The 21,787-nt window shown below is 45.1% G+C and overlaps 8 protein-coding genes across 8 annotated transcripts; all 8 read right to left on the reverse strand.

Annotated features, from left to right (window-relative positions):
* Window positions 1-73: 73 nt before the first annotated feature.
* Window positions 74-1,864, reverse strand: LOC147626464 (pentatricopeptide repeat-containing protein At2g13600-like). The gene has a single exon (XM_086816812.1). It carries the CDS (start codon window positions 1,862-1,864, stop codon window positions 74-76), a length of 1,791 nt encoding a protein of 596 aa, XP_086672938.1.
* A 1,159-nt stretch (window positions 1,865-3,023) lies between these two features.
* LOC147626465 (pentatricopeptide repeat-containing protein At2g13600-like) lies at window positions 3,024-4,814 on the reverse strand. The gene has a single exon (XM_086816814.1). It carries the CDS (start codon window positions 4,812-4,814, stop codon window positions 3,024-3,026), a length of 1,791 nt encoding a protein of 596 aa, XP_086672940.1.
* Window positions 4,815-5,239: 425 nt separating this feature from the next.
* LOC147626466 (pentatricopeptide repeat-containing protein At1g05750, chloroplastic-like) lies at window positions 5,240-6,556 on the reverse strand. Its single transcript, XM_086816815.1, has one exon. It carries the CDS (start codon window positions 6,554-6,556, stop codon window positions 5,240-5,242), a length of 1,317 nt encoding a protein of 438 aa, XP_086672941.1.
* A 1,159-nt stretch (window positions 6,557-7,715) lies between these two features.
* LOC147626467 (pentatricopeptide repeat-containing protein At2g13600-like) lies at window positions 7,716-9,506 on the reverse strand. Its single transcript, XM_086816816.1, has one exon. It carries the CDS (start codon window positions 9,504-9,506, stop codon window positions 7,716-7,718), a length of 1,791 nt encoding a protein of 596 aa, XP_086672942.1.
* Window positions 9,507-10,665: 1,159 nt separating this feature from the next.
* Window positions 10,666-12,456, reverse strand: LOC147626468 (pentatricopeptide repeat-containing protein At2g13600-like). Its single transcript, XM_086816817.1, has one exon. It carries the CDS (start codon window positions 12,454-12,456, stop codon window positions 10,666-10,668), a length of 1,791 nt encoding a protein of 596 aa, XP_086672943.1.
* A 1,159-nt stretch (window positions 12,457-13,615) lies between these two features.
* LOC147626469 (pentatricopeptide repeat-containing protein At1g08070, chloroplastic-like) lies at window positions 13,616-15,058 on the reverse strand. Its single transcript, XM_086816818.1, has one exon. It carries the CDS (start codon window positions 15,056-15,058, stop codon window positions 13,616-13,618), a length of 1,443 nt encoding a protein of 480 aa, XP_086672944.1.
* A 1,507-nt stretch (window positions 15,059-16,565) lies between these two features.
* On the reverse strand, window positions 16,566-18,356 carry LOC147626470 (pentatricopeptide repeat-containing protein At2g13600-like). The gene has a single exon (XM_086816819.1). It carries the CDS (start codon window positions 18,354-18,356, stop codon window positions 16,566-16,568), a length of 1,791 nt encoding a protein of 596 aa, XP_086672945.1.
* Window positions 18,357-19,515: 1,159 nt separating this feature from the next.
* On the reverse strand, window positions 19,516-21,330 carry LOC147626471 (pentatricopeptide repeat-containing protein At2g13600-like). Its single transcript, XM_086816820.1, has one exon. It carries the CDS (start codon window positions 21,328-21,330, stop codon window positions 19,516-19,518), a length of 1,815 nt encoding a protein of 604 aa, XP_086672946.1.
* Between the last annotated feature and the right edge of the window lie 457 nt (window positions 21,331-21,787).

Genomic DNA, 21,787 nt, shown 5'->3' on the forward strand with positions numbered 1-21,787 from the left:
AAAGGATGGAGCCTAACCCTGTTTCCACATGCTCAAACACACATTTGGTGGCTTCTGAACAGCATCCCAACTATCACCTGCAGAACTGAATATTGCACAACAGTGTATATGGGGAAGCATTTTCCGGATCAATATCAAAGCAATGATTGGCCACCCGTACCGCTCGCTCTATGTCACTATGGACTTTACAAGCACCTAGTAAGCATTGCCATGCTAAACCCTCATCATTTCCAAATGGAAAGTTCTTGATCATGTCTTCTGCTTCTTCCAACTGCCCTGCCCGAGCAAGAAGGTCAACCACACACAGGTAATGATCCTCTGTGTATGCAACGCCATGATCTTTATCTATGGAGAGAAAAACTTGACTTATATTATCAACCCATCCTGAATGACTGCATGCATTAAGAACACAGCTAAAGGTGACTGGATTTGGCTTAATGTTATGTTGTTGCATCTGATGCAAGAGATCAACAACCTCCTCCATTAGCCCATTATGAGAAAGTGCTGTCATTAAGGCATTCCAAGTCGCGACATTGCTCCTGGGCAATTGACCAAACGTGTGCCTTGCTTCTTGCAAACTCCCACACTTACCATACATGTCGATAAGGGCAGTTTTTACCATCCAACGCTCGTCTAACCCAAGCTTAACAATGGCATTAGCCATTTTCTGCCCTTCTTCAAGGGTGGCCAACATGGCACATGCATCCAAGGAGCATATAAAAGCTACTTCATCTGGCTGAACTCCTTCAAGCTGCATCGCATGGAAAAAATCAAGCGCCTCCTTGACGTGCCCATTTTCAGTGCACGATACAATGATTGCAGTCCATGATACAACATCCACATAGCGCATTTTTCCAAACACACTCCTTGCATCCCACATGCACTTGCACTTGCCATACATGCTGATTAGTGCATTATCTATCTCGACTCCATGCTCAAATCCCAATTCAACTATCTGTATATGTATCATTTGCCCATCTTCAAGGGATGCCAAGCTCGCACATGCATTTAGAGTACATACAAACGTTATCGCACTCGGTTTTGAACCTTCTAGATCCATCTGATGAAAGATTTCGAGCGCCACCTCCCCATATCCACTTTGCATACATGCACCAATCATGGTGTTCCAAGAAGCCGTATTCCTCTCGGGTGCCATTTTAAATGCTCGCATAGCATTGTTGAAATCCCCATTCTGCACAAAAACTGCAATCATTGCATTCCAAGCAATAGCGTCGCGGCGAGGCATTCCGCTAAACACACTCCATGCTACATGCAATTTCCCGTAGTTGCCGTACATTTTGACAAGTGCCGTTCCAACCACCACATCTTCGTCATATCCCGCCTCAAGGATAGCGACATGAAGCCCTAGCCCCTCCGCTAGGGCTTGCATGCTAGCACATGCATTGAGGGCACCAATGAAGGTGATCTTGTTAGGTTGGATGCCTTCCACATGCATCTGATGGTAGAGCTGAAGCGCCTCTATTCCATGGCCATGCTGGGCAAGCACAGAGATCATGGCGGTCCATGAGACGATATCTCTATGGGGCATGCGGCCAAACATGCAATGTGCGTACTCAAGGCACCCATTATGACCATAAGCTTTGATGAGCATGTTCCAAGAGCACAAATTAGGGTAAGCGATGCTATCGAAGGCTGACCTGGCATCGTGGGCGCTACCACAGTTGCCGTACATTTCAATGAGGCAATTGCCGAGGTGGGTGTCGCCCACGTGTCCGTGTCTGATGAGACTGTCGTGGATACGCCGCCCATCGGGTAGAGCTTTTGATTGGCCCACGCGTTTCAGCAGAGAGGAAGCCCAGCTAGCAAGATTTGCTGACCCAGCCTCTAGCAGATCCGAGCGCATCAAGCGAGGGCATCAAAGCGGCATCTTCATCCTGCAGAAAACGGATTCAGACGAGTTCGTCGTGTCCGGGTAAAAGAGCCTATGCCACACTCATGCCCCTAACACAACACTCGAGGCCCTTGGCAATGCTGGTAAGAGCTCACATAAATTTTTATCTTTGAGCCTTAGGTTTTTCTTGAACATCTTAGCTTTAAATTTTGTCAGTTTGCTAAAATTTAAAAAATAGAATTCGGAGGTAAAAACAATTATGTTTCAGGTCCATTTTATATAGTATGCAGGTTTTTTTGTGAACACTGCTTGGAAATGATGGTATCATGGTAATGAAGCATATCCTACATATAATGGATTCAAAAGAGTTCTTTGTATCTAGGTAATGGGGTGGCCTATCCCACACTTGAATTAGACAAGAGTAATAGTGCCCATATCTACTCACGCCGCACGGCCTTAGTAATGGTGGTATTGAAGCGGCAATCACATGCCCGTCCATACTTTTAACATCCATTAGGCTTACAATAATATGTACCTCGAGTAGTGTTAGAAGAAAATTGTCCTTAGGAGATTTTTACATTGAAATAACAAAAAATTCAATTGAAATTTTTGTTGGCTTTAAACTTTATGGCTAAGACTTTTGGCATGTATAAATACCTTCAGTCTATCTGCAACAGCAAGACCATCTCAATCTGTTGTTTTCAAATGGCAATTAAAGTTCATAAGCAGGATCCTTCTTTCATCTGTCTAAGAGCCTCTAAACACAGAATCAAAGCTTTGATTATGGGCTCCAAGTTTGAATTCAAGATGCCTTTAGAGCTGGCCCTCCTAATTAGGACCAACTGGCCATGTCATTTAAAGCTCAACTCCTCTTGTGTGCGCTGCCGAAGGCAAGGCAGCACGTGAAACTTTGAGCTCCTAGACTGTAACCACTACATGTACTACAAATCGATAGCAACTTTCCGCGACCTTCTGTTCTATATACACCAGCCAGAGAAAAGCAAGAATGTTGATTAGTTCCTGATTTTCCTCAAGGCCTCGCCTCTAACTAGAAATGACTCGCCTCTAGCTAGAAATGAGCTATCAGCTGCATCAAGCAAAGGATGGAGCCTAACCCTGTTTCCACATGCTCAAACACACATTTGGTGGCTTCTGAACAGCATCCCAACTATCACCTGCAGAACTGAATATTGCACAACAGTGTATATGGGGAAGCATTTTCCGGATCAATATCAAAGCAATGATTGGCCACCCGTACCGCTCGCTCTATGTCACTATGAACTTTACAAGCACCTAGTAAGCATTGCCATGCTAAACCCTCATCATTTCCAAATGGAAAGTTCTTGATCATGTCTTCTGCTTCTTCCAACTGCCCTGCCCGAGCAAGAAGGTCAACCACACACAGGTAATGATCCTCTGTGTATGCAACGCCATGATCTTTATCTATGGAGAGAAAAACTTGACTTATATTATCAACCCATCCTGAATGACTGCATGCATTAAGAACACAGCTAAAGGTGACTGGATTTGGCTTAATGTTATGTTGTTGCATCTGATGCAAGAGATCAACAACCTCCTCCATTAGCCCATTATGAGAAAGTGCTGTCATTAAGGCATTCCAAGTCGCGACATTGCTCCTGGGCAATTGACCAAACGTGTGCCTTGCTTCTTGCAAACTCCCACACTTACCATACATGTCGATAAGGGCAGTTTTTACCATCCAACGCTCGTCTAACCCAAGCTTAACAATGGCATTAGCCATTTTCTGCCCTTCTTCAAGGGTGGCCAACATGGCACATGCATCCAAGGAGCATATAAAAGCTACTTCATCTGGCTGAACTCCTTCAAGCTGCATCGCATGGAAAAAACCAAGCGCCTCCTTGACGTGCCCATTTTCAGTGCACGATACAATGATTGCAGTCCATGATACAACATCCACATAGCGCATTTTTCCAAACACACTCCTTGCATCCCACATGCACTTGCACTTGCCATACATGCTGATTAGTGCATTATCTATCTCGACTCCATGCTCAAATCCCAATTCAACTATCTGTATATGTATCATTTGCCCATCTTCAAGGGATGCCAAGCTCGCACATGCATTTAGAGTACATACAAACGTTATCGCACTCGGTTTTGAACCTTCTAGATCCATCTGATGAAAGATTTCGAGCGCCACCTCCCCATATCCACTTTGCATACATGCACCAATCATGGTGTTCCAAGAAGCCGTATTCCTCTCGGGTGCCATTTTAAATGCTCGCATAGCATTGTTGAAATCCCCATTCTGCACAAAAACTGCAATCATTGCATTCCAAGCAATAGCGTCGCGGCGAGGCATTCCGCTAAACACACTCCATGCTACATGCAATTTCCCGTAGTTGCCGTACATTTTGACAAGTGCCGTTCCAACCACCACATCTTCGTCATATCCCGCCTCAAGGATAGCGACATGAAGCCCTAGCCCCTCCGCTAGGGCTTGCATGCTAGCACATGCATTGAGGGCACCAATGAAGGTGATCTTGTTAGGTTGGATGCCTTCCACATGCATCTGATGGTAGAGCTGAAGCGCCTCTATTCCATGGCCATGCTGGGCAAGCGCAGAGATCATGGCGGTCCATGAGACGATATCTCTATGGGGCATGCGGCCAAACATGCAATGTGCATACTCAAGGCACCCATTATGACCATAAGCTTTGATGAGCATGTTCCAAGAGCACAAATTAGGGTAAGCGATGCTATCGAAGGCTGACCTGGCATCGTGGGCGCTACCACAGTTGCCGTACATTTCAATGAGGCAATTGCCGAGGTGGGTGTCGCCCACGTGTCCGTGTCTGATGAGACTGTCGTGGATACGCCGCCCATCGGGTAGAGCTTTTGATTGGCCCACGCGTTTCAGCAGAGAGGAAGCCCAGCTAGCAAGATTTGCTGACCCAGCCTCTAGCAGATCCGAGCGCATCAAGCGAGGGCATCAAAGCGGCATCTTCATCCTGCAGAAAACGGATTCAGACGAGTTCGTCGTGTCCGGGTAAAAGAGCCTATGCCACACTCATGCCCCTCACACAACACTCGAGGCCCTTGGCAATGCTGGTAAGAGCTCACATAAATTTTTATCTTTGAGCCTTAGGTTTTTCTTGAACATCTTAGCTTTAAATTTTGTCAGTTTGCTAAAATTTAAAAAATAGAATTCGGAGGTAAAAACAATAATGTTTCAGGTCCATTTTATATAGTATGCAGGTTTTTTTGTGAACACTGCTTGGAAATGATGGTATCATGGTAATGAAGCATATCCTACATATAATGGATTCAAAAGAGTTCTTTGTATCTAGGTAATGGGGTGGCCTATCCCACACTTGAATTAGACAAGAGTAATAGTGCCCATATCTACTCACGCCGCACGGCCTTAGTAATGGTGGTATTACACTTACCATACATGTCGATAAGGGCAGTTTTTACCATCCAACGCTCGTCTAACCCAAGCTTAACAATGGCATTAGCCATTTTCTGCCCTTCTTCAAGGGTGGCCAACATGGCACATGCATCCAAGGAGCATATAAAAGCTACTTCATCTGGCTGAACTCCTTCAAGCTGCATCGCATGGAAAAAACGAAGCGCCTCCTTGACGTGCCCATTTTCAGTGCACGATACAATGATTGCAGTCCATGATACAACATCCACATAGCGCATTTTTCCAAACACACTCCTTGCATCCCACATGCACTTGCACTTGCCATACATGCTGATTAGTGCATTATCTATCTCGACTCCATGCTCAAATCCCAATTCAACTATCTGTATATGTATCATTTGCCCATCTTCAAGGGATGCCAAGCTCGCACATGCATTTAGAGTACATACAAACGTTATCGCACTCGGTTTTGAACCTTCTAGATCCATCTGATGAAAGATTTCGAGCGCCACCTCCCCATATCCACTTTGCATACATGCACCAATCATGGTGTTCCAAGAAGCCGTATTCCTCTCGGGTGCCATTTTAAATGCTCGCATAGCATTGTTGAAATCCCCATTCTGCACAAAAACTGCAATCATTGCATTCCAAGCAATAGCGTCGCGGCGAGGCATTCCGCTAAACACACTCCATGCTACATGCAATTTCCCGTAGTTGCCGTACATTTTGACAAGTGCCGTTCCAACCACCACATCTTCGTCATATCCCGCCTCAAGGATAGCGACATGAAGCCCTAGCCCCTCCGCTAGGGCTTGCATGCTAGCACATGCATTGAGGGCACCAATGAAGGTGATCTTGTTAGGTTGGATGCCTTCCACATGCATCTGATGGTAGAGCTGAAGCGCCTCTATTCCATGGCCATGCTGGGCAAGCGCAGAGATCATGGCGGTCCATGAGACGATATCTCTATGGGGCATGCGGCCAAACATGCAATGTGCATACTCAAGGCACCCATTATGACCATAAGCTTTGATGAGCATGTTCCAAGAGCACAAATTAGGGTAAGCGATGCTATCGAAGGCTGACCTGGCATCGTGGGCGCTACCACAGTTGCCGTACATTTCAATGAGGCAATTGCCGAGGTGGGTGTCGCCCACGTGTCCGTGTCTGATGAGACTGTCGTGGATACGCCGCCCATCGGGTAGAGCTTTTGATTGGCCCACGCGTTTCAGCAGAGAGGAAGCCCAGCTAGCAAGATTTGCTGACCCAGCCTCTAGCAGATCCGAGCGCATCAAGCGAGGGCATCAAAGCGGCATCTTCATCCTGCAGAAAACGGATTCAGACGAGTTCGTCGTGTCCGGGTAAAAGAGCCTATGCCACACTCATGCCCCTCACACAACACTCGAGGCCCTTGGCAATGCTGGTAAGAGCTCACATAAATTTTTATCTTTGAGCCTTAGGTTTTTCTTGAACATCTTAGCTTTAAATTTTGTCAGTTTGCTAAAATTTAAAAAATAGAATTCGGAGGTAAAAACAATAATGTTTCAGGTCCATTTTATATAGTATGCAGGTTTTTTTGTGAACACTGCTTGGAAATGATGGTATCATGGTAATGAAGCATATCCTACATATAATGGATTCAAAAGAGTTCTTTGTATCTAGGTAATGGGGTGGCCTATCCCACACTTGAATTAGACAAGAGTAATAGTGCCCATATCTACTCACGCCGCACGGCCTTAGTAATGGTGGTATTGAAGCGGCAATCACATGCCCGTCCATACTTTTAACATCCATTAGGCTTACAATAATATGTACCTCGAGTAGTGTTAGAAGAAAATTGTCCTTAGGAGATTTTTACATTGAAATAACAAAAAATTCAATTGAAATTTTTGTTGGCTTTAAACTTTATGGCTAAGACTTTTGGCATGTATAAATACCTTCAGTCTATCTGCAACAGCAAGACCATCTCAATCTGTTGTTTTCAAATGGCAATTAAAGTTCATAAGCAGGATCCTTCTTTCATCTGTCTAAGAGCCTCTAAACACAGAATCAAAGCTTTGATTATGGGCTCCAAGTTTGAATTCAAGATGCCTTTAGAGCTGGCCCTCCTAATTAGGACCAACTGGCCATGTCATTTAAAGCTCAACTCCTCTTGTGTGCGCTGCCGAAGGCAAGGCAGCACGTGAAACTTTGAGCTCCTAGACTGTAACCACTACATGTACTACAAATCGATAGCAACTTTCCGCGACCTTCTGTTCTATATACACCAGCCAGAGAAAAGCAAGAATGTTGATTAGTTCCTGATTTTCCTCAAGGCCTCGCCTCTAACTAGAAATGACTCGCCTCTAGCTAGAAATGAGCTATCAGCTGCATCAAGCAAAGGATGGAGCCTAACCCTGTTTCCACATGCTCAAACACACATTTGGTGGCTTCTGAACAGCATCCCAACTATCACCTGCAGAACTGAATATTGCACAACAGTGTATATGGGGAAGCATTTTCCGGATCAATATCAAAGCAATGATTGGCCACCCGTACCGCTCGCTCTATGTCACTATGGACTTTACAAGCACCTAGTAAGCATTGCCATGCTAAACCCTCATCATTTCCAAATGGAAAGTTCTTGATCATGTCTTCTGCTTCTTCCAACTGCCCTGCCCGAGCAAGAAGGTCAACCACACACAGGTAATGATCCTCTGTGTATGCAACGCCATGATCTTTATCTATGGAGAGAAAAACTTGACTTATATTATCAACCCATCCTGAATGACTGCATGCATTAAGAACACAGCTAAAGGTGACTGGATTTGGCTTAATGTTATGTTGTTGCATCTGATGCAAGAGATCAACAACCTCCTCCATTAGCCCATTATGAGAAAGTGCTGTCATTAAGGCATTCCAAGTCGCGACATTGCTCCTGGGCAATTGACCAAACGTGTGCCTTGCTTCTTGCAAACTCCCACACTTACCATACATGTCGATAAGGGCAGTTTTTACCATCCAACGCTCGTCTAACCCAAGCTTAACAATGGCATTAGCCATTTTCTGCCCTTCTTCAAGGGTGGCCAACATGGCACATGCATCCAAGGAGCATATAAAAGCTACTTCATCTGGCTGAACTCCTTCAAGCTGCATCGCATGGAAAAAACCAAGCGCCTCCTTGACGTGCCCATTTTCAGTGCACGATACAATGATTGCAGTCCATGATACAACATCCACATAGCGCATTTTTCCAAACACACTCCTTGCATCCCACATGCACTTGCACTTGCCATACATGCTGATTAGTGCATTATCTATCTCGACTCCATGCTCAAATCCCAATTCAACTATCTGTATATGTATCATTTGCCCATCTTCAAGGGATGCCAAGCTCGCACATGCATTTAGAGTACATACAAACGTTATCGCACTCGGTTTTGAACCTTCTAGATCCATCTGATGAAAGATTTCGAGCGCCACCTCCCCATATCCACTTTGCATACATGCACCAATCATGGTGTTCCAAGAAGCCGTATTCCTCTCGGGTGCCATTTTAAATGCTCGCATAGCATTGTTGAAATCCCCATTCTGCACAAAAACTGCAATCATTGCATTCCAAGCAATAGCGTCGCGGCGAGGCATTCCGCTAAACACACTCCATGCTACATGCAATTTCCCGTAGTTGCCGTACATTTTGACAAGTGCCGTTCCAACCACCACATCTTCGTCATATCCCGCCTCAAGGATAGCGACATGAAGCCCTAGCCCCTCCGCTAGGGCTTGCATGCTAGCACATGCATTGAGGGCACCAATGAAGGTGATCTTGTTAGGTTGGATGCCTTCCACATGCATCTGATGGTAGAGCTGAAGCGCCTCTATTCCATGGCCATGCTGGGCAAGCACAGAGATCATGGCGGTCCATGAGACGATATCTCTATGGGGCATGCGGCCAAACATGCAATGTGCATACTCAAGGCACCCATTATGACCATAAGCTTTGATGAGCATGTTCCAAGAGCACAAATTAGGGTAAGCGATGCTATCGAAGGCTGACCTGGCATCGTGGGCGCTACCACAGTTGCCGTACATTTCAATGAGGCAATTGCCGAGGTGGGTGTCGCCCACGTGTCCGTGTCTGATGAGACTGTCGTGGATACGCCGCCCATCGGGTAGAGCTTTTGATTGGCCCACGCGTTTCAGCAGAGAGGAAGCCCAGCTAGCAAGATTTGCTGACCCAGCCTCTAGCAGATCCGAGCGCATCAAGCGAGGGCATCAAAGCGGCATCTTCATCCTGCAGAAAACGGATTCAGACGAGTTCGTCGTGTCCGGGTAAAAGAGCCTATGCCACACTCATGCCCCTCACACAACACTCGAGGCCCTTGGCAATGCTGGTAAGAGCTCACATAAATTTTTATCTTTGAGCCTTAGGTTTTTCTTGAACATCTTAGCTTTAAATTTTGTCAGTTTGCTAAAATTTAAAAAATAGAATTCGGAGGTAAAAACAATAATGTTTCAGGTCCATTTTATATAGTATGCAGGTTTTTTTGTGAACACTGCTTGGAAATGATGGTATCATGGTAATGAAGCATATCCTACATATAATGGATTCAAAAGAGTTCTTTGTATCTAGGTAATGGGGTGGCCTATCCCACACTTGAATTAGACAAGAGTAATAGTGCCCATATCTACTCACGCCGCACGGCCTTAGTAATGGTGGTATTGAAGCGGCAATCACATGCCCGTCCATACTTTTAACATCCATTAGGCTTACAATAATATGTACCTCGAGTAGTGTTAGAAGAAAATTGTCCTTAGGAGATTTTTACATTGAAATAACAAAAAATTCAATTGAAATTTTTGTTGGCTTTAAACTTTATGGCTAAGACTTTTGGCATGTATAAATACCTTCAGTCTATCTGCAACAGCAAGACCATCTCAATCTGTTGTTTTCAAATGGCAATTAAAGTTCATAAGCAGGATCCTTCTTTCATCTGTCTAAGAGCCTCTAAACACAGAATCAAAGCTTTGATTATGGGCTCCAAGTTTGAATTCAAGATGCCTTTAGAGCTGGCCCTCCTAATTAGGACCAACTGGCCATGTCATTTAAAGCTCAACTCCTCTTGTGTGCGCTGCCGAAGGCAAGGCAGCACGTGAAACTTTGAGCTCCTAGACTGTAACCACTACATGTACTACAAATCGATAGCAACTTTCCGCGACCTTCTGTTCTATATACACCAGCCAGAGAAAAGCAAGAATGTTGATTAGTTCCTGATTTTCCTCAAGGCCTCGCCTCTAACTAGAAATGACTCGCCTCTAGCTAGAAATGAGCTATCAGCTGCATCAAGCAAAGGATGGAGCCTAACCCTGTTTCCACATGCTCAAACACACATTTGGTGGCTTCTGAACAGCATCCCAACTATCACCTGCAGAACTGAATATTGCACAACAGTGTATATGGGGAAGCATTTTCCGGATCAATATCAAAGCAATGATTGGCCACCCGTACCGCTCGCTCTATGTCACTATGGACTTTACAAGCACCTAGTAAGCATTGCCATGCTAAACCCTCATCATTTCCAAATGGAAAGTTCTTGATCATGTCTTCTGCTTCTTCCAACTGCCCTGCCCGAGCAAGAAGGTCAACCACACACAGGTAATGATCCTCTGTGTATGCAACGCCATGATCTTTATCTATGGAGAGAAAAACTTGACTTATATTATCAACCCATCCTGAATGACTGCATGCATTAAGAACACAGCTAAAGGTGACTGGATTTGGCTTAATGTTATGTTGTTGCATCTGATGCAAGAGATCAACAACCTCCTCCATTAGCCCATTATGAGAAAGTGCTGTCATTAAGGCATTCCAAGTCGCGACATTGCTCCTGGGCAATTGACCAAACGTGTGCCTTGCTTCTTGCAAACTCCCACACTTACCATACATGTCGATAAGGGCAGTTTTTACCATCCAACGCTCGTCTAACCCAAGCTTAACAATGGCATTAGCCATTTTCTGCCCTTCTTCAAGGGTGGCCAACATGGCACATGCATCCAAGGAGCATATAAAAGCTACTTCATCTGGCTGAACTCCTTCAAGCTGCATCGCATGGAAAAAATCAAGCGCCTCCTTGACGTGCCCATTTTCAGTGCACGATACAATGATTGCAGTCCATGATACAACATCCACATAGCGCATTTTTCCAAACACACTCCTTGCATCCCACATGCACTTGCACTTGCCATACATGCTGATTAGTGCATTATCTATCTCGACTCCATGCTCAAATCCCAATTCAACTATCTGTATATGTATCATTTGCCCATCTTCAAGGGATGCCAAGCTCGCACATGCATTTAGAGTACATACAAACGTTATCGCACTCGGTTTTGAACCTTCTAGATCCATCTGATGAAAGATTTCGAGCGCCACCTCCCCATATCCACTTTGCATACATGCACCAATCATGGTGTTCCAAGAAGCCGTATTCCTCTCGGGTGCCATTTTAAATGCTCGCATAGCATTGTTGAAATCCCCATTCTGCACAAAAACTGCAATCATTGCATTCCAAGCAATAGCGTCGCGGCGAGGCATTCCGCTAAACACACTCCATGCTACATGCAATTTCCCGTAGTTGCCGTACATTTTGACAAGTGCCGTTCCAACCACCACATCTTCGTCATATCCCGCCTCAAGGATAGCGACATGAAGCCCTAGCCCCTCCGCTAGGGCTTGCATGCTAGCACATGCATTGAGGGCACCAATGAAGGTGATCTTGTTAGGTTGGATGCCTTCCACATGCATCTGATGGTAGAGCTGAAGCGCCTCTATTCCATGGCCATGCTGGGCAAGCACAGAGATCATGGCGGTCCATGAGACGATATCTCTATGGGGCATGCGGCCAAACATGCAATGTGCATACTCAAGGCACCCATTATGACCATAAGCTTTGATGAGCATGTTCCAAGAGCACAAATTAGGGTAAGCGATGCTATCGAAGGCTGACCTGGCATCGTGGGCGCTACCACAGTCGCCGTACATTTCAATGAGGCAATTGCCGAGGTGGGTGTCGCCCACGTGTCCGTGTCTGATGAGACTGTCGTGGATACGCCGCCCATCGGGTAGAGCTTTTGATTGGCCCACGCGTTTCAGCAGAGAGGAAGCCCAGCTAGCAAGATTTGCTGACCCAGCCTCTAGCAGATCCGAGCGCATCAAGCGAGGGCATCAAAGCGGCATCTTCATCCTGCAGAAAACGGATTCAGACGAGTTCGTCGTGTCCGGGTAAAAGAGCCTATGCCACACTCATGCCCCTCACACAACACTCGAGGCCCTTGGCAATGCTGGTAAGAGCTCACATAAATTTTTATCTTTGAGCCTTAGGTTTTTCTTGAACATCTTAGCTTTAAATTTTGTCAGTTTGCTAAAATTTAAAAAATAGAATTCGGAGGTAAAAACAATAATGTTTCAGGTCCATTTTATATAGTATGCAGGTTTTTTTGTGAACACTGCTTGGAAATGATGGTATCATGGTAATGAAGCATATCCTACATATAATGGATTCAAAAGAGTTCTTTGTATCTAGGTAATGGGGTGGCCTATCCCACACTTGAATTAGACAAGAGTAATAGTGCCCATATCTGCTCACGCCGCACGGCCTTAGTAATGGTGGTATTGAAGCGGCAATCACATGCCCGTCCATACTTTTAACATCCATTAGGCTTACAATAATATGTACCTCGAGTAGTGTTAGAAGAAAATTGTCCTTAGGAGATTTTTACATTGAAATAACAAAAAATTCAATTGAAATTTTTGTTGGCTTTAAACTTTATGGCTAAGACTTTTGGCATGTATAAATACCTTCAGTCTATCTGCAACAGCAAGACCATCTCAATCTGTTGTTTTCAAATGGCAATTAAAGTTCATAAGCAGGATCCTTCTTTCATCTGTCTAAGAGCCTCTAAACACAGAATCAAAGCTTTGATTATGGGCTCCAAGTTTGAATTCAAGATGCCTTTAGAGCTGGCCCTCCTAATTAGGACCAACTGGCCATGTCATTTAAAGCTCAACTCCTCTTGTGTGCGCTGCCGAAGGCAAGGCAGCACGTGAAACTTTGAGCTCCTAGACTGTAACCACTACATGTACTACAAATCGATAGCAACTTTCCGCGACCTTCTGTTCTATATACACCAGCCAGAGAAAAGCAAGAATGTTGATTAGTTCCTGATTTTCCTCAAGGCCTCGCCTCTAACTAGAAATGACTCGCCTCTAGCTAGAAATGAGCTATCAGCTGCATCAAGCAAAGGATGGAGCCCAACCCTGTTTCCACATGCTCAAACACACATTTGGTGGCTTCTGAACAGCATCCCAACTATCACCTGCAGAACTGAATATTGCACAACAGTGTATATGGGGAAGCATTTTCCGGATCAATATCAAAGCAATGATTGGCCACCCGTACCGCTCGCTCTATGTCACTATGGACTTTACAAGCACCTAGTAAGCATTGCCATGCTAAACCCTCATCATTTCCAAATGGAAAGTTCTTGATCATGTCTTCTGCTTCTTCCAACTGCCCTGCCCGAGCAAGAAGGTCAACCACACACAGGTAATGATCCTCTGTGTATGCAACGCCATGATCTTTATCTATGGAGAGAAAAACTTGACTTATATTATCAACCCATCCTGAATGACTGCATGCATTAAGAACACAGCTAAAGGTGACTGGATTTGGCTTAATGTTATGTTGTTGCATCTGATGCAAGAGATCAACAACCTCCTCCATTAGCCCATTATGAGAAAGTGCTGTCATTAAGGCATTCCAAGTCGCGACATTGCTCCTGGGCAATTGACCAAACGTGTGCCTTGCTTCTTGCAAACTCCCACACTTACCATACATGTCGATAAGGGCAGTTTTTACCATCCAACGCTCGTCTAACCCAAGCTTAACAATGGCATTAGCCATTTTCTGCCCTTCTTCAAGGGTGGCCAACATGGCACATGCATCCAAGGAGCATATAAAAGCTACTTCATCTGGCTGAACTCCTTCAAGCTGCATCGCATGGAAAAAATCAAGCGCCTCCTTGACGTGCCCATTTTCAGTGCACGATACAATGATTGCAGTCCATGATACAACATCCACATAGCGCATTTTTCCAAACACACTCCTTGCATCCCACATGCACTTGCACTTGCCATACATGCTGATTAGTGCATTATCTATCTCGACTCCATGCTCAAATCCCAATTCAACTATCTGTATATGTATCATTTGCCCATCTTCAAGGGATGCCAAGCTCGCACATGCATTTAGAGTACATACAAACGTTATCGCACTCGGTTTTGAACCTTCTAGATCCATCTGATGAAAGATTTCGAGCGCCACCTCCCCATATCCACTTTGCATACATGCACCAATCATGGTGTTCCAAGAAGCCGTATTCCTCTCGGGTGCCATTTTAAATGCTCGCATAGCATTGTTGAAATCCCCATTCTGCACAAAAACTGCAATCATTGCATTCCAAGCAATAGCGTCGCGGCGAGGCATTCCGCTAAACACACTCCATGCTACATGCAATTTCCCGTAGTTGCCGTACATTTTGACAAGTGCCGTTCCAACCACCACATCTTCGTCATATCCCGCCTCAAGGATAGCGACATGAAGCCCTAGCCCCTCCGCTAGGGCTTGCATGCTAGCACATGCATTGAGGGCACCAATGAAGGTGATCTTGTTAGGTTGGATGCCTTCCACATGCATCTGATGGTAGAGCTGAAGCGCCTCTATTCCATGGCCATGCTGGGCAAGCACAGAGATCATGGCGGTCCATGAGACGATATCTCTATGGGGCATGCGGCCAAACATGCAATGTGCATACTCAAGGCACCCATTATGACCATAAGCTTTGATGAGCATGTTCCAAGAGCACAAATTAGGGTAAGCGATGCTATCGAAGGCTGACCTGGCATCGTGGGCGCTACCACAGTTGCCGTACATTTCAATGAGGCAATTGCCGAGGTGGGTGTCGCCCACGTGTCCGTGTCTGATGAGACTGTCGTGGATACGCCGCCCATCGGGTAGAGCTTTTGATTGGCCCACGCGTTTCAGCAGAGAGGAAGCCTAGCTAGCAAGATTTGCTGACCCAGCCTCTAGCAGATCCGAGCGCATCAAGCGAGGGCATCAAAGCGGCATCTTCATCCTGCAGAAAACGGATTCAGACGAGTTCGTCGTGTCCGGGTAAAAGAGCCTATGCCACACTCATGCCCCTCACACAACACTCGAGGCCCTTGGCAATGCTGGTAAGAGCTCACATAAATTTTTATCTTTGAGCCTTAGGTTTTTCTTGAACATCTTAGCTTTAAATTTTGTCAGTTTGCTAAAATTTAAAAAATAGAATTCGGAGGTAAAAACAATAATGTTTCAGGTCCATTTTATATAGTATGCAGGTTTTTTTGTGAACACTGCTTGGAAATGATGGTATCATGGTAATGAAGCATATCCTACATATAATGGATTCAAAAGAGTTCTTTGTATCTAGGTAATGGGGTGGCCTATCCCACACTTGAATTAGACAAGAGTAATAGTGCCCATATCTGCTCACGCCGCACGGCCTTAGTAATGGTGGTATTGAAGCGGCAATCACATGCCCGTCCATACTTTTAACATCCATTAGGCTTACAATAATATGTACCTCGAGTAGTGTTAGAAGAAAATTGTCCTTAGGAGATTTTTACATTGAAATAACAAAAAATTCAATTGAAATTTTTGTTGGCTTTAAACTTTATGGCTAAGACTTTTGGCATGTATAAATACCTTCAGTCTATCTGCAACAGCAAGACCATCTCAATCTGTTGTTTTCAAATGGCAATTAAAGTTCATAAGCAGGATCCTTCTTTCATCTGTCTAAGAGCCTCTAAACACAGAATCAAAGCTTTGATTATGGGCTCCAAGTTTGAATTCAAGATGCCTTTAGAGCTGGCCCTCCTAATTAGGACCAACTGGCCATGTCATTTAAAGCTCAACTCCTCTTGTGTGCGCTGCCGAAGGCAAGGCAGCACGTGAAACTTTGAGCTCCTAGACTGTAACCACTACATGTACTACAAATCGATAGCAACTTTCCGCGACCTTCTGTTCTATATACACCAGCCAGAGAAAAGCAAGAATGTTGATTAGTTCCTGATTTTCCTCAAGGCCTCGCCTCTAACTAGAAATGACTCGCCTCTAGCTAGAAATGAGCTATCAGCTGCATCAAGCAAAGGATGGAACCTAACCCTGTTTCCACATGCTCAAACACACATTTGGTGGCTTCTGAACAGCATCCCAACTATCACCTGCAGAACTGAATATTGCACAACAATGTATGTGGGGAAGCATTTTCCGGATCAATATCAAAGCAATGATTGGCCACCCGTACCGCTCGCTCTATGTCACTATGGACTTTACAAGCACCTAGTAAGCATTGCCATGCTAAACCCTCATCATTTCCAAATGGAAAGTTCTTGATCATGTCTTCTGCTTCTTCCAACTGCCCTGCCCGAGCAAGAAGGTCAACCACACACAGGTAATGATCCTCTGTGTATGCAACGCCATGATCTTTATCTATGGAGAGAAAAACTTGACTTATATTATCAACCCATCCTGAATGACTGCATGCATTAAGAACACAGCTAAAGGTGACTGGATTTGGCTTAATGTTATGTTGTTGCATCTGATGCAAGAGATCAACAACCTCCTCCATTAGCCCATTATGAGAAAGTGCTGTCATTAAGGCATTCCAAGTCGCGACATTGCTCCTGGGCAATTGACCAAACGTGTGCCTTGCTTCTTGCAAACTCCCACACTTACCATACATGTCGATAAGGGCAGTTTTTACCATCCAACGCTCGTCTAACCCAAGCTTAACAATGGCATTAGCCATTTTCTGCCCTTCTTCAAGGGTGGCCAACATGGCACATGCATCCAAGGAGCATATAAAAGCTACTTCATCTGGCTGAACTCCTTCAAGCTGCATCGCATGGAAAAAATCAAGCGCCTCCTTGACGTGCCCATTTTCAGTGCACGATACAATGATTGCAGTCCATGATACAACATCCACATAGCGCATTTTTCCAAACACACTCCTTGCATCCCACATGCACTTGCACTTGCCATACATGCTGATTAGTGCATTATCTATCTCGACTCCATGCTCAAATCCCAATTCAACTATCTGTATATGTATCATTTGCCCATCTTCAAGGGATGCCAAGCTCGCACATGCATTTAGAGTACATACAAACGTTATCGCACTCGGTTTTGAACCTTCTAGATCCATCTGATGAAAGATTTCGAGCGCCACCTCCCCATATCCACTTTGCATACATGCACCAATCATGGTGTTCCAAGAAGCCGTATTCCTCTCGGGTGCCATTTTAAATGCTCGCATAGCATTGTTGAAATCCCCATTCTGCACAAAAACTGCAATCATTGCATTCCAAGCAATAGCGTCGCGGCGAGGCATTCCGCTAAACACACTCCATGCTACATGCAATTTCCCGTAGTTGCCGTACATTTTGACAAGTGCCGTTCCAACCACCACATCTTCGTCATATCCCGCCTCAAGGATAGCGACATGAAGCCCTAGCCCCTCCGCTAGGGCTTGCATGCTAGCACATGCATTGAGGGCACCAATGAAGGTGATCTTGTTAGGTTGGATGCCTTCCACATGCATCTGATGGTAGAGCTGAAGCGCCTCTATTCCATGGCCATGCTGGGCAAGCACAGAGATCATGGCGGTCCATGAGACGATATCTCTATGGGGCATGCGGCCAAACATGCAATGTGCATACTCAAGGCACCCATTATGACCATAAGCTTTGATGAGCATGTTCCAAGAGCACAAATTAGGGTAAGCGATGCTATCGAAGGCTGACCTGGCATCGTGGGCGCTACCACAGTTGCCGTACATTTCAATGAGGCAATTGCCGAGGTGGGTGTCGCCCACGTGTCCGTGTCTGATGAGACTGTCGTGGATACGCCGCCCATCGGGTAGAGCTTTTGATTGGCCCACGCGTTTCAGCAGAGAGGAAGCCCAGCTAGCAAGATTTGCTGACCCAGCCTCTAGCAGATCCGAGCGCATCAAGCGAGGGCATCAAAGCGGCATCTTCATCCTGCAGAAAACGGATTCAGACGAGTTCGTCGTGTCCGGGTAAAAGAGCCTATGCCACACTCATGCCCCTCACACAACACTCGAGGCCCTTGGCAATGCTGGTAAGAGCTCACATAAATTTTTATCTTTGAGCCTTAGGTTTTTCTTGAACATCTTAGCTTTAAATTTTGTCAGTTTGCTAAAATTTAAAAAATAGAATTCGGAGGTAAAAACAATAATGTTTCAGGTCCATTTTATATAGTATGCAGGTTTTTTTGTGAACACTGCTTGGAAATGATGGTATCATGGTAATGAAGCATATCCTACATATAATGGATTCAAAAGAGTTCTTTGTATCTAGGTAATGGGGTGGCCTATCCCACACTTGAATTAGACAAGAGTAATAGTGCCCATATCTGCTCACGCCGCACGGCCTTAGTAATGGTGGTATTGAAGCGGCAATCACATGCCCGTCCATACTTTTAACATCCATTAGGCTTACAATAATATGTACCTCGAGTAGTGTTAGAAGAAAATTGTCCTTAGGAGATTTTTACATTGAAATAACAAAAAATTCAATTGAAATTTTTGTTGGCTTTAAACTTTATGGCTAAGACTTTTGGCATGTATAAATACCTTCAGTCTATCTGCAACAGCAAGACCATCTCAATCTGTTGTTTTCAAATGGCAATTAAAGTTCATAAGCAGGATCCTTCTTTCATCTGTCTAAGAGCCTCTAAACACAGAATCAAAGCTTTGATTATGGGCTCCAAGTTTGAATTCAAGATGCCTTTAGAGCTGGCCCTCCTAATTAGGACCAACTGGCCATGTCATTTAAAGCTCAACTCCTCTTGTGTGCGCTGCCGAAGGCAAGGCAGCACGTGAAACTTTGAGCTCCTAGACTGTAACCACTACATGTACTACAAATCGATAGCAACTTTCCGCGACCTTCTGTTCTATATACACCAGCCAGAGAAAAGCAAGAATGTTGATTAGTTCCTGATTTTCCTCAAGGCCTCGCCTCTAACTAGAAATGACTCGCCTCTAGCTAGAAATGAGCTATCAGCTGCATCAAGCAAAGGATGGAGCCTAACCCTGTTTCCACATGCTCAAACACACATTTGGTGGCTTCTGAACAGCATCCCAACTATCACCTGCAGAACTGAATATTGCACAACAGTGTATATGGGGAAGCATTTTCCGGATCAATATCAAAGCAATGATTGGCCACCCGTACCGCTCGCTCTATGTCACTATGGACTTTACAAGCACCTAGTAAGCATTGCCATGCTAAACCCTCATCATTTCCAAATGGAAAGTTCTTGATCATGTCTTCTGCTTCTTCCAACTGCCCTGCCCGAGCAAGAAGGTCAACCACACACAGGTAATGATCCTCTGTGTATGCAACGCCATGATCTTTATCTATGGAGAGAAAAACTTGACTTATATTATCAACCCATCCTGAATGACTGCATGCATTAAGAACACAGCTAAAGGTGACTGGATTTGGCTTAATGTTATGTTGTTGCATCTGATGCAAGAGATCAACAACCTCCTCCATTAGCCCATTATGAGAAAGTGCTGTCATTAAGGCATTCCAAGTCGCGACATTGCTCCTGGGCAATTGACCAAACGTGTGCCTTGCTTCTTGCAAACTCCCACACTTACCATACATGTCGATAAGGGCAGTTTTTACCATCCAACGCTCGTCTAACCCAAGCTTAACAATGGCATTAGCCATTTTCTGCCCTTCTTCAAGGGTGGCCAACATGGCACATGCATCCAAGGAGCATATAAAAGCTACTTCATCTGGCTGAACTCCTTCAAGCTGCATCGCATGGAAAAAATCAAGCGCCTCCTTGACGTGCCCATTTTCAGTGCACGATACAATGATTGCAGTCCATGATACAACATCCACATAGCGCATTTTTCCAAACACACTCCTTGCATCCCACATGCACTTGCACTTGCCATACATGCTGATTAGTGCATTATCTATCTCGACTCCATGCTCAAATCCCAATTCAACTATCTGTATATGTATCATTTGCCCATCTTCAAGGGATGCCAAGCTCGCACATGCATTTAGAGTACATACAAACGTTATCGCACTCGGTTTTGAACCTTCTAGATCCATCTGATGAAAGATTTCGAGCGCCACCTCCCCATATCCACTTTGCATACATGCACCAATCATGGTGTTCCAAGAAGCCGTATTCCTCTCGGGTGCCATTTTAAATGCTCGCATAGCATTGTTGAAATCCCCATTCTGCACAAAAACTGCAATCATTGCATTCCAAGCAATAGCGTCGCGGCGAGGCATTCCGCTAAACACACTCCATGCTACATGCAATTTCCCGTAGTTGCCGTACATTTTGACAAGTGCCGTTCCAACCACCACATCTTCGTCATATCCCGCCTCAAGGATAGCGACATGAAGCCCTAGCCCCTCCGCTAGGGCTTGCATGCTAGCACATGCATTGAGGGCACCAATGAAGGTGATCTTGTTAGGTTGGATGCCTTCCACATGCATCTGATGGTAGAGCTGAAGCGCCTCTATTCCATGGCCATGCTGGGCAAGCACAGAGATCATGGCGGTCCATGAGACGATATCTCTATGGGGCATGCGGCCAAACATGCAATGTGCATACTCAAGGCACCCATTATGACCATAAGCTTTGATGAGCATGTTCCAAGAGCACAAATTAGGGTAAGCGATGCTATCGAAGGCTGACCTGGCATCGTGGGCGCTACCACAGTTGCCGTACATTTCAATGAGGCAATTGCCGAGGTGGGTGTCGCCCACGTGTCCATGTCTGATGAGACTGTCGTGGATACGCCGCCCATCGGGTAGAGCTTTTGATTGGCCCACGCGTTTCAGCAGAGAGGAAGCCCAGCTAGCAAGATTTGCTGACCCAGCCTCTAGCAGATCCGAGCGCATCAAGCGAGGGCATCGAAGCGGCATCTTCATCCTGCAGAAAACGGATTCAGACGAGTTCGTCGTGTCCGGGTAAAAGAGCCTATGCCACACTCATGCCCCTCACACAACACTCGAGGCCCTTGGCAATGCTCGTAAGAGCTCACATAAATTTTTATCTTTGAGCCTTAGGTTTTTCTTGAACATCTTAGCTTTAAATTTTGTCAGTTTGCTAAAATTGAAAAAATAAAATTCGGAGGTAAAAACAATAATGTTTCAGGTCCATTGTATATAGTATGCAGGTTTTTTTGTGAACACTGCTTGGAAATGATGGTATCATGGTAATGAAGCATATCCTACATATAATGGATTCAAAAGAGTTCTTTGTATCTAGGTAATGGGGTGGCCTATCCCACACTTGAATTAGACAAGAGTAATAGTGCCCATATCTACTCACGCCGCACGGCCTTAGTAATGGTGGTATTGAAGCGGCAATCACATGCCC

Source organism: Cibotium barometz, chromosome 22 (genome assembly GCF_041138505.1).
Source record: "Cibotium barometz isolate CiBa-2024 chromosome 22, ASM4113850v1, whole genome shotgun sequence".
Classification (NCBI taxonomy): Eukaryota; Viridiplantae; Streptophyta; class Polypodiopsida; order Cyatheales; family Cibotiaceae; genus Cibotium; species Cibotium barometz.

What these genes read in the sequence shown, in the direction of transcription:
- LOC147626464 (XM_086816812.1), bottom strand. Translation starts at nt 1,864, where the DNA reads ATGCGCTCGGATCTGCTAGAGGCTGGGTCAGCAAATCTTGCTAGCTGG.
- LOC147626465 (XM_086816814.1), bottom strand. Translation starts at nt 4,814, where the DNA reads ATGCGCTCGGATCTGCTAGAGGCTGGGTCAGCAAATCTTGCTAGCTGG.
- LOC147626466 (XM_086816815.1), bottom strand. Translation starts at nt 6,556, where the DNA reads ATGCGCTCGGATCTGCTAGAGGCTGGGTCAGCAAATCTTGCTAGCTGG.
- LOC147626467 (XM_086816816.1), bottom strand. Translation starts at nt 9,506, where the DNA reads ATGCGCTCGGATCTGCTAGAGGCTGGGTCAGCAAATCTTGCTAGCTGG.
- LOC147626468 (XM_086816817.1), bottom strand. Translation starts at nt 12,456, where the DNA reads ATGCGCTCGGATCTGCTAGAGGCTGGGTCAGCAAATCTTGCTAGCTGG.
- LOC147626469 (XM_086816818.1), bottom strand. Translation starts at nt 15,058, where the DNA reads ATGATCTCTGTGCTTGCCCAGCATGGCCATGGAATAGAGGCGCTTCAG.
- LOC147626470 (XM_086816819.1), bottom strand. Translation starts at nt 18,356, where the DNA reads ATGCGCTCGGATCTGCTAGAGGCTGGGTCAGCAAATCTTGCTAGCTGG.
- LOC147626471 (XM_086816820.1), bottom strand. Translation starts at nt 21,330, where the DNA reads ATGCCGCTTCGATGCCCTCGCTTGATGCGCTCGGATCTGCTAGAGGCT.